Here is a 12,128-nt window from a genome sequence, read left to right on the forward strand (position 1 = left end):
AAACAGGTCACACTCCACAGACAAACAAACTGCTAGGGCTCCCTGCTGCACCAACAGGAGAGGGCTCACTCGCCAGAGCCACCTCTCCTGTTATTATTAGACTATCTCAACATGCATAATTCATCAAACTGCAAACCAGTTTCCCAAACTTTTTTTTTTCTACTTAATCCCAGACATCCTTTATCTAGGTCGGAATGATAAATAGGGGCTCCGGTGCTTAACAGCAGTAGCCAGAGTTCCTTAAGCGTTTTTAATAATTATTCAGCTTTGAAGGGAAGATCAATAAGTATAACACTTTGTGAAGTTGTAATAAAATGATAGGGCTCAGAAATCATCTGACTTCATGTAGAACAAGAGAGCTGTATTTATTTTTAAAAATGACCTGCGAGTGACGTGTACTCCTGTAATGATAAAATAACATAATATGACGTTTTAAAGTTACAAAACTCTTCTGTGTAGCTAATTTAGCAATCCTTATTGGCACTCTAGATAAATATTTCTGACTTTGTAGAATTAGGAGATTGAAAGAAGTGAGGTGTAGTCCGAGATATGGCGACTGATGTTCAGAGTGGCGTCCTGTCTGTCCTTGGAGGGGCACACTCAGATGTCACTGGTAGTGTCCCTCCATGGCACCTGTACTGAGTACGGAGGGCAGCCTTTGTAGGTTTTACTTTTAAATGTGGGGAAGTGGGCGTTAGTTCTGATTTAGCACATGACCATCTTGATCTAGTAATTTCAGGAATTCAGGAAGTCGCTGTGCTGACTTTGACAAGTGGAATCCCTAGAGTGTGGGAGCTGTCCTCAGGCAGCTGTCCAGAACCTGGTGCTGAAGTGAAGTGTGTCTCTCTCTGTTTGCATTCACAGCATGAGAAAGCTTCCCAAAGAGAGACCAGCTCCAGAGGACCTCATGGTGAGCTAGAGGTTCCTCCATGTCTCCCTCTGTCTTCCGAAACCTAAATCCTGTGTGTGTCTGTGTGCCTGTCTCCCTCTGTCTACCTGTGTGTGTCTGTCTCCCTCTGTTTACCTGAACCTACCTGTATGTGTCTGTCTCCATCTGTCTACCTGAACCTACCTGTCTCCCTCTGTCTCCCTCTGTCTCCCTCTGTCTCCCTCTGTCTCCCTCTGTCTCCCTCTGTCTCCCTCTGTCTCCCTCTGTCTCCCTCTGTCTCCCTCTGTGTGTCTGTGTGTGTCTGTGTGTGTCTGTCTACCTGTGTGTGTCTGTCTCTTTCTGTCTACCTGAACCTACCTGTGTGAGTCTGTTTCTTTCTGTCTACCTGAACCTACCTGTGTGAGTCTGTCTCTATCTGTCTGCCTGAGCCTACCTGTGTGAGTCTGTCTCTATCTGTCTGCCTGAGCCTACCTGTGTGTCATTTTCTCCCTGTCTGCCTGAATCTACATGTGTGTGTCTCTCTTTCCCTGTCTGCCTGAATCTACCTGTGTGTGTCTCTCTATCCCTGTCTACCTGTGTGTCTGTCTCTATCTGTCTGCCTGAACCTACCTGTATGTGCCTATCTCTCCCTGTCTACCTGAATCTACCTGTGTGTGTCTGTCTCTCTCCCTGTCTACCTGAACCTACCTGTGTGTGTCTGTCTCTCTCCCTGTCTACCTGAACCTACCTGTGTGTGTCTGTCTCTCTCTGTCTGCCTGAATCTGAGGAGCACAGAATAATGTGTGTGCCTGTCTTTCTCCCTCTGCTTGAAGGTACCTGTGTCCTTCTGTTTAAATGAACCTAAATTAATCTACCCATGTCCCTCTGTCTGCCAGAAAAACCGTACAGTCCCCTACATAAAGCTTGTACTTGTGTCTCTCTGTCTACCTAAATTACTCTGCCTTTGTCCCTTTGAGTCTCTATACCTTACCTGCGTCCTATGTCAGAATTTGTCCCTCTACCTAAATCTGTTTCCATGTCCCATTAACTGATTTACACAAAATCTCTTCACTTTAACGTCTTGTAGCAGTGTGGATAAATAGTTAATATCTCAGTATATATCAACATTAGACTTTAACAGTGTGATAATCATAGCCACCTAGTCCTTATTTTATTCTGCATTACATTAATAACCCAGGTCATAAGTGCACTGCTGGAGAACACAGGGTGGCAATAACATTTGATAAAGCACAGGCAGAAAACAACACGTACACCTGTTCAGCAAAGAACCACTTCACTTACAGAAGCCTGGCTGGTTTGCATATCCTGATGCAGACAGTCTCCCTCTGTATGAGCTGCTCTCTGTAAGATCCCGGCAACGAGGAAGCTTTCCCCAGTAATGACAGTTTCTAGTCAAGCAGCAAGGAGAAGAAAGAACAATTCCCAACAGGTCATTTATTTAGTGCAGTTTGTTGATTTGACAACGAACAAGCTGTTAGGAATAACACAGGCATCCAGTGGAATTAGTAAATAATAATTATTCTGTGCTCCTCCCGGTGTTCTGCTCTCTGGCATCATCCTGTGATCAAGCTCTAAAAGCCATCAATAAATTAAGGGCAAACCGCAATTAAGAGCTGGGCTGATGGTGCTGGAGACAAAGCACTTACAGCAGGCCTAAGGAATAAGTACAGTAGCGGGGCTTTTGAGCTTGCAGGATTTTTCTGTGTAAACCATTGCAGTGCTGGGCATTTCTTGCTTTGTTGTCGTCTGTGGAGTCAGTGTGGAACAGACTTTAAAGCCAGCTCGTGCGATTGCTTCAGTAATGAAGTGTAATGAGTGCAGCACGCTCAGGAACCCCCAGCTCGTGAAAGTCACAGTGGATCAGACCGCGATCCACTGCCAGAGTCTTAAATCTTCCGCTGTCAGCTCAGGCTTGTCTGCCACCCACTGCGTTCTGTGGAGGATGGACAGCTCCCCATTCTGTTCTGTTCGTGCTGCCGCCCGGAAAGAGCTGTCCTGCCAAAGTCATCTCTCAGTGAGGTTTCCTTTACCTGGAAACTCAACAGGTATGAGGAAACCACCTTGTCTTTCACCTGACTTTTTTTTTTTAAGAAGTCAGCTGCTTTGCAGGACGATACCTGCTTCGGGCCGGTCCCGAGAATGCTTTGGGTGGCGCCAAGCAGCGCCCGGATGCCTGCCACTCGCTCACGAGCACACACTCGGTGGGGGGCAGGCTCATGGGAAATGCGGCACGTGGCACAGGAGGCGGCTTCTCGGGGGGTTGCGGAGGGCACCTCCCTGGGTTTCGGGGGTTCGGGGGGCGTGAAAGGGACATCTGCAGCCGGAGTGGGCGAGGTCAGGGAGGGTGGCAGAGGAAGATGAGTGAGGAGGAGGAGGGCGAGGCTGGGGGGGGCCCAGCCAGCCGAGTATCTCCTGCAGGCTCCTTCGCCGCACTTCCCTGCCCCTGCGCTGTGCAGCCGCAGCCCCTCTCTCTGCATACATATTAAAAGCGCAGAGCCATTCTATCTGTATGGAAATGTAGCAGGCACAGCTGGATTCTGCAAAGCGCTGTGATTTACTAATAGTTATTATCTGTTCTGCTTGTTCCCTGGCAGAGGCGGGAAGAGACTGGAAAACAAGCAAGTGCACCAAATTGAGTCTTTATGATAATGCTGTCGCTCTCGGCATCCCAACACTGGGCTTTATGATTATTATTATTGTTATTATTACTATTATTGCTATTAGTATTTTCATGAGCTGGCACCCGTGTGAAGCCTGTTCTGTATGTATATGGAGGTATCTGTCCTATCTGTCAGGTTCCTTTGGTGTTTCTACCTAATCTTTCCATCTCTGTATATGTGTATATATAGGTGACATAATCCCAGTGAGCTGAAGAGAGTGATGAATAATTATTAAAGTCTCCTGTCAAGGACCAGATTAAGATCTAACTGTTGAGATGCTAGAAATATTTAAAGGAATATTGCTTTAATTCTCAGTTGAAGCTTTTCCTTTTTTTTTCTTACTCTGTAATAGTATCCGTTTTAAGGTGATGAGAACCTTTTGTTAAAAAAAAACTACTGTATCATCCCGAGGACCAGGGTAATAGAACATTCCCAGCACAATGTTAAAAAAAATGGATCTGTGTAGAGCCAGTTTGAAGGCCATGAAACTACAAGTCCCAGGGAAACGTTGGGGTTTGGGATAAGAGAAATCCATTAATTGAATCTGAATCTGGAGGAGAATCAGCTGCAGTAGGTGAATAATGAAGAACACATTTTCACATAAGGTGTGGTGTACGGCTGAAGAAGAAACTACCTCTAGAAAGATGCCCACAAACACACCCAGCCCCCAGTGTGATGCACGGTGTAAAGGCAGAATCTCCCCGTGAATCCCCTGTGTTAAGATTAATGTTGAAGCCAGGAATTTTGATCACGCCAGGGTTCGAGTTGGAGTTATGGTCAGAGATTGATACGGGATCGTGGCATCTGCTAAGATTAAGTTTAGGGTTAATTTAGGTTTAGTGTTCGAGTTGGATTAGAGACAGCAGGGCTCATGTGTGGCCAGGGTGGTAGTGTCCGCCTGTGATTTAGTAGCTAGAAGGAATAGTGAGGTGTTTGTTATCTGGTGATCCTCTGTCAGGGGCAGCATCTTGTTGTATCCTAAGTGTTATTGATTATTTTAAATAGTTTTTTCACTCTATAACAGGGACTTTAGAGTGAGCTGTAAATCACAGAGGAAAAATAGCACCACCCACCCCCTTTTATCCAGTTAAACAGCAGTGAAACTGAGCACCCATGAGTCTTGGTAGGTAGTGCCAGTGACCTTTGACCTATGAGGTTCCTTTTTGTCAGCTAATCTGAGACCTTCTCTTGTCCTGAAGAGTGTAAATCTTACACCAGGCTCTCCTTACTGCCCTCTCAGCCTTCAAGAGGAAACGCAGAGTTCCAGGCCTTTGGAACTGAAATTGCTGATGATGTTTGCACAGTTTTTGTGTGTGCTTTGGTTTGTGGTGCTTCCTGATCTCACAGTTCACTACACACCAGGTGATCTTACAAAGCCTCTGTAATCTGTGGCTTGGTATATAAATCGTAATTTGCGTTCCTGCGTTCCTGCGTGTTGAAAAGCAGCCAAACCTTATTTGTCTTGTTCTTCTGTTTCTCGCAGTGACCACCTATTGACTATCAGTTTTCTAAGTCCCTCTGAGGAGACATCTGTCTCTCCGGTTCCTGATTGCTCATTCTACCACTCAGACGGTTATTTGAGGGGCAAACATTAAGCATTTCTTTCCCTAAATTGAAGACCTCCTTTGAGTTCATTTGCATGTAGTGCTTAATCTGCCTTTTTATGGCAATTAAAATCTTTCTTTTTAAAAAAGCTGGCAATTTAGCACAAAGTGTGACTTGGGTTTTATCAGCGTGTTTTTTTAGATTTCTTAATATTTTTCTGTAATGAGTTTTTACACCTCTCACATCGCCATAACGGGATGTCGTATTAGTCAGAGTTTTTCAAATGAGTGAAATTAAATAGTTGAATTATATTAGTTGTGTAGTTACTGATGCTCGCCTCCTGTGTCAGATACTTGGGAGATGATGTCTGATGGGTCCAGTGAACATCCGGGGCTCTGAAAGTTTCTGCTTGGCCTACACGATCGTCCTTTCGCTCAAAGGCTCACCCATGCTCAAAGTGAATCGTCCGTCCTGATTGTGCGACGGCTCACGTCGCCTGTGCCCGTGCCGTGATTGGCAGCCGGACACCGGTCTGCGGGGCTCTGTTGGGGGCCCCCCCCCCCGCTCCTCGGCCTGCCTCTCCGCTCCCCGGAGGAGCCCCCTCATTGTCGCGCGGCCCTTCAGCACCTTTGTTGCGTCTCTCCCCGGTGACGGCCAGGCCCAGCTGGCCGCAGACGGGGGGCGGCTCCTGTGACAAAGGGGCTGCGTCTCGTGCCCGTGCGTCTGCGCGGACTCCGAGAGCCCCTGGAACCTGCCGAGGGTTTGACAAGAGGAGCGCTAGCTTCAGTAGATGGGGAGATCGGGGCCCCTGGGAAACCGCGGGGGGGGGGCGGTGGTAAACAACTGCAATTAAGCCAGGACTTCACAGAAACAGCTGCCTGGCCCCATTCTCAGCGGCTGATCTGAGGGGGCGTGCAGGAGTCGACTGATGTCTTGTTTACACATTAAAGACCCCGGCGCTTACGCTGCGAGGCTAAATATTTCGTAGACAGATTATTTTTTTTTCTGCGTCACAGTGGGTAGGCTGGGTTTACTGCATTATCTGGACCCTGTTTGGTTCTTTTTTTTTTTTCCAGGCGAGGCTTTCATATGGAGCGCCTAATTGTGTATGAAAGGCCCCTGTGTTTAAAATTGGCCTTGACAAGGACTTAGATTTTGTGTGCATGCAGGAGACAGGGTTTTTCTTTCTTTTTTTTTTTTACAGTTTCACAACGAAGTGTGATTTCCAGTGGGCTGTGTTCTCCCTTGCCAGGGCTGAGGTGGTGAGAAGTTCCAACAGTCTGTGTGGACCCCCCCTCCTAACGCGCACCTCCCACTCCATCCCTGCAGAGGGGGAGAGGGCCCGTTTCTCTCTCTGTGCCCCCCCTGCGCCCCCCCCCCCCGACTCCTAACCTCCGAGCTGCTGTGTGGACTCATCTGTGCATCAGCGCTTCCCCAGAGCAGCGCGAGAGCTTTCATTACGTTTCAGCCGCGGGACCTCCGCCTGTCCGCTAGACTTGCACGCGGTGCAGCCGCGGCGCCGCGCGCTCCTGCTGGCTGGAAGCCCGTTCTGCGGGCTGCATCCTAATCCTGCTCTTGGGCAAGATCGCGCCAGTCGTGCGCGGGGCCTTGGGGCCGCGACCCCCGCGTGAACACCAGGACCCCTGTGTTGGGGCTGCAGCAGGTGTGCATGTCTGCAGCTGGTTTCGCAGTGAAGTGGGGGTCTTGGCGTTCGCCGAGATTGCTGCTGTCTGGCGGTCGGTCTTACCTGGGTCAGATAGTCTCGACTCTCCCAGGCCAAGCCACTGCCTTCTAGAAGGCCAGTGCTTTTGTGGAGTGGAATACAAAGCCCAGGTTGCCTGTCCTGGCACCAGGCACTTCTTAGACCAGATTTATAATAATCCTACTATGACAACTTCCAGCTCTTACAGGTTCCTTCGATCTGGGAGCGACTGGATTTCCTTCGTTATTAATAGTTGTTGAACAACTGCTCAGGAGAACATACATGTGTAATCTGCATCCTGTAGGTTCTCTGATATCAGAATTGTTTTCTTTGCTGGCAGGCTGTGTTTGAGTAAACTGCTGTGCACCTGGTCCTCTCCATAGTGACAGAGCGATCCTCTCCTGTGTGCTGAACGTCCTGTCAGGGTGTCTCTTCAGTGGGGCTGTGTGGAGACGGGTGCGAAGGATGCTGGGGTGGGGATGTCTAATCTCCTGGCGGTGTTTTCTTTTTTAATCCTGCCCTGTCGAGAGATGAGGAGCTCAGCCCTTGTAGTGCTTCTTCTCTCTCTCTCTGCCTGTTCCAGCTCTTCCATCGGGATCAGATTATTAGTATGCAAATCTGGAAAGCCCTAGTTATTGTACTGACCCTTTCTCTTGCCTCCTCTCTCTCCATTGCAATTTCTGGGGCTCTGTCCCCTCCCGCCTCCCTTCCCCAGCATTCCACAGCTGCATCACGCCAACGCCACCTAATGAGGTGATGACCAGCCACTTGTTATAATTGCTTTAGACTCCTTTTAATTTTCAAGCTTATTAATCATAAGTAGAGTTATTTAAAATTGCATAAATTAATCTTAGATTAAAAAGCCTATCAAAGCCTCAAAACAATTAAAGAGTAAGGTAAAAAATTTCCCCTGGGTTGTCAGTTTTATTTTAATAGAGTATTCAGGTGATTATCCGCACTTGATGCAATGCAGTGATTAATGCAGTCACATTTTTAAATGAGTTTTTCTTTTTAGCTGCTTTAAAGAAAGGTAAACGTGAGCAAGATAATGACCTAAGGAGTATTTATTTCTTTCTTCTCTTAATAAGTTCCTCCACTCATACATTAATTTTACCAGCAGGTATATTAATTAACGGCGCTCGCTTCTAGTGTGTTAGAGCATCTGCGCGATCAGTGCTGTCCACGCTCAGCTCTGCCACTCAAGAAGGGGGGACTGAGCCTGCTCTTGTACAGGTGAAAGGTCATCACAACACTACTCTTCCCCCAAGCTGGTGGTGATTCTTGCTCATATGCCTCTGCCGTTTGACCAAAGCTCAGTGCGGCTCTCGCTTTCTCTGAGCCGTGTTCTGTCTCGGCGCAGAGTGTGTGTGTGTGTGTGTGTGTGTTCCTTAAGGTGAGAAAAAGCTATCCTTCAGCGCGCAGCTTTCATTACGGAGATCAGACTCAGACACAGAGGGCGAAGGCAACCTTTAGGGTTAGGGTAGAGACAGGGGGTGCTTTAATGCTGATATTAAAGTAATTAATCTCGGCTGCAGCCCCCTCTCGGTGAGAGGAGCGGGGGGCTGCTGGTGATTGATGTGATGGGCGCCCCTGCGAGAGCCCGCATGCCTGCCTGCACCCTGGCCGGAGCCGGGGAAGGCACTCGCGCAATATTAGAGTAATTAACCTCCGTCTGTCACAGCCCTGCGCCTGGCCATTAGGAGGGCAGAAGGATTAATGAAGCCGCTGCCTCTCCCTTCATAGGCAGTATTGCAGGACCAGGGTGTTCAGGTCCTCGTGTTCAGTGAAGGATCACCTGCCGGCTTGTCTCCCTGCTGTGTGGGACTCCCCAGCCCCCCCCCCCCCCACAACCCTGATGCCACCTGCCCTTTTTGGACTTTGGGAACTGTTCCTGCCCAGAAATTCGTGCACAAGTTAAGAGAACATAAAAGCCGTTTACCCGTCTGTTGGATTACAGTGCTCCCAGCATCTAGCGTTCTGCTGTGTACTGTTGAGTGACGGGCTGGAAAAGCCTGCCTTCCCCAGAGCTGGTGTGTTCGTCCTCACGGTGACACACTGTGGGCCGGGCAGATTTAGAATCTCCTTCCCGCAAGTCAGCTGGCCTCGATTTTCTAGGGCAACGAATAGCACCGCCTCTTCGTTGGCTTTAGGAGAAGATTGGTATTTTGTTCCTGTAAGTATTCAGTGTCACTGAACGTAGCTCCTTTCTCCTTCGTCCTGGTGTCAAGGCTGCTCATTTTAATATGGCAGGGCTGCTTATTTGGGCCTTTCCATCATTACATCTATTTAAGAGGCTTATCGTTTCCGAGAGGAAAATGAGTTTGCACCTAGTTTATTCCCCCCCCCCTTCTTGAGCGTTGTTTTGTGTTCTGTGTTCAAAGCAATCTCGCCGTGCACTCTGAGCCAAGAAGGGAGCGCTTAATGTTTCAGCAGGAGGGGTCAACCGCGGGGACACGATCCCATTTCAAAAATACAGTGAAAACACAATTTCCAGATTCCCCATCCATGAAAGTGCGTGGCTTTGTTTTGCAGGAGGCGATGAGAGAGCCGGGGCGATAAGTTACCGGTGCTGAGGCTCAGTGTGCAGCCAGCCAGCAGCTCTCCCAGTTACACCCCCGTCACTGGACTGGGCGGCTCTACAGCCCCGCTCCCTCTCCATGCCGTTACCCCTGCAGGGTGGGGTTTCTAAACTCCGGCTTTTGCTGAAGAGTCGCTGAAAGCAATGAACTTTATTAAAGCTCCCCATGCCAAGCCAGCTGAAAGGCTGAGAAGCGTGGTGTCCCCTGTTTGTTCTGGGGGGTTGGGGCTGCCTGTGATCGGGCTACAGGAGAACTGGAGGCAGTTCTTTACGCAAAGGGTTGTGGGGGTCTGGAGCAAGCTGTCCCGCTATGTTGTCAATGCGTGTCTTTCAGGAAACATCTGGATCAGAACCTCGGATCCGTTCGCCACTAAGAAACAAATGAGCAAAGTGGGCGAAACGGCCTCCTCTCATTAAACAAATTTCTCAAGCGATCTTGATCTGGTTACAAATTAATTTAAGAAAATTAGCCAAATAAACCTCTGAAGCATGAAACAGTGCAAGAATGAGAAAATGTCAAGGAAATATACCATTTATAAAACACGTTGTTTTAGAGGTATGAAGCTGAAATTTCCTTTTAAGTGTTAAGACTGGCAGTGTGACTTCATTCCCATAATTTTATGGGCACGTTTCAGAACCTCTCCTGTCTTAAATACTTCAGGCTTGTCAGGCCAGATGGCTGCCTGAGACATCATCCTTACAGCCACTGCTGATTCAGCTGAGTTCCCAGGTCTGGACAAATAACTTTTACTCTGCCTCTTTAAAATTTCATTGCAGCTTCCTTCACAAAACAACTGTCAATGCATAGAATGGACAAACTGGGTATTGACGCAGGTTTTAATTGTGTATTCATATCCTTTGAGGTCCAGTGGGCTTAATTTGCACATAGTATGTGCTGTGCAGAACACAAAGACCTCCGCTTTTGAGGGAGACTTCTTGAGGTGACGCTGGATATGGCACAGTTGTGAAAAAATCCCTTTCTTTAGAAAACACGTTTCAAAATCTCACTTTTAAGTTTTGAATTACTGAATTTGTCTCAGCTGTTAACGTGTTGCATTTTTTCCAAGCCCTTTTTTCGAATGAATTTTTACAACTTTTTGTTTTCAGCGTAAACTTTTGTGTGACTTCTTTCTGTTTTTTTGTCGTCTTTGTTGAGAAAGGAGTGAAGCACTTAGACAGGAGGGAATAAGCCAACAAGGAGAATAAGGTTTCCAGCGTATCCGCACCAGGCATCTGTCCTGATGTTCACCTCTGTCCTGGCTCTCCAGATCTCTCTTATTTACCAGCTGCATTTCACTAGCATCCAGTTTCCTGTTGTTCTTTATTGAAGTTAACTTTAATAAATAAGCTAGAAGCATAAGTGCAGCAGAGAATAATAAAAATGTTTTCTTTTTCCTCCTCTTAAAAACTCTTTTCCCTTCAGATCCCAAGCCTATTAACATTTTAGTGGTTTGTCAGCGTCTGGAAGAAGAGACTCTTTATCAAGGAAACCAGGAGTGACAGGCTCATTTAAAAAGCCTGGTTTGTCATTGTTTATCTAATTTTCGGAGTTGACACAGAAAATTAGCGGTGCTGCCACTCACTGTCGGAGCGCCTCTCCAGGTCTGTCTCGTTGACCCCTCGCTGACCTCTGGAGGGATGAGGTGTTTGGGTCTGAGAGGGAGCAGGCCGTGTGAGCAGTACTTTGCACACAGAAAGGAAGGAGTCCTTTCGCGCGGCACAGGGTTTCAGAATAAGAACAGGCCCACAGGAAGGATAGCTACAGCATCGCCTCCAAATCGCCTAACTCATTCTGCTGCTTATAATGCGGGTTTTCATCTTGTTCTTGCCCTTCAACACTGATTTTATTCTAGCCAGGTAATCAGCTGAGAACAAACTTTATTTTCCAGTGACAACCTGGAGAATAGTAATACAAATATTATTATTGTTGTTAAGTTGTATAATAATTAATAAAGTGTATAATAATATAATAATACGTTTTGTAAATTGTATTTACAACAAATCTTCCTGGTGTTTGAGCACTGATGTATAGCCTCAGCACGGACCTGTTTCTGTTAGTCTTTCTAGCACTAAGCCATACTAGGTCTGCTTCTTTGGATTAATGCTACTTTTCACAGACTGCTAGAAAGTCATATTTTACCAGTTGCTCCACATTAACAGACTACTGAGCAGATTACCGGTTGCTCAGGTTTAATAGGCTGCTAGAAACAGGAGCCCTTCAGTGAGCTTGCTGGCTGTTGCTGTAGTGTTTTTATTTTAAGGACAAAGCATTAATATACAGCATTGGATGCAGGAATGGATGAACTGAAGCTCAAGGTCAAATAATCAAATCTTTAAAGCAGGCAAAGAACAGCACAAATTTAGAATCTCCCCTAGCATCAGTACAGTGTGCTGTCCTGTTTTTCCACACATGAGGAGTAACTTCTTAACCTCGTGTGCTGTACTCAGCATAGCACTGAAACAGGAGCCTTGTCTGTACTCTGCTGTGACATACTGTAGAAGCGTCGGCTCCAGCCGAAAGGCTAGGTACTAAATTGACCATTGCTATAAAATCTTACGGTTTGCAGCAGGTGACGCAGTGACATGAGCTCTATGTGGGTCACTGATATTATAATGAGGGTCGGAAGAGGTTGCCTGTGTGACCCACTCCCATTGCTCAGACTGGTAAGAGCCCATTTCACATCACAGTACCTTTCATTTCTTTCAGCATCGTCCTGGAAAACGGAGCAAATCAATTATAATAATGATATTTTA

The 12,128-nt window shown here is 47.2% G+C and overlaps 1 protein-coding gene across 2 annotated transcripts in view; it reads left to right on the top strand.

Moving 5' to 3' along the window:
• map2k5 (mitogen-activated protein kinase kinase 5) overlaps positions 1–12,128 on the top strand; it is an 80,992-nt gene that overhangs the window by 64,022 nt on the left and 4,842 nt on the right. For both annotated transcript variants that reach the window (XM_069190575.1, XM_069190576.1), the window contains one exon: positions 865–910. In XM_069190575.1, coding sequence (XP_069046676.1) covers positions 865–910 — 46 coding nt within the window. The remainder of the gene's footprint in view (positions 1–864; positions 911–12,128) is intronic.

This window comes from Lepisosteus oculatus, chromosome 5 (genome assembly GCF_040954835.1).
Source record: "Lepisosteus oculatus isolate fLepOcu1 chromosome 5, fLepOcu1.hap2, whole genome shotgun sequence".
NCBI classification, from domain to species: Eukaryota; Metazoa; Chordata; class Actinopteri; order Semionotiformes; family Lepisosteidae; genus Lepisosteus; species Lepisosteus oculatus.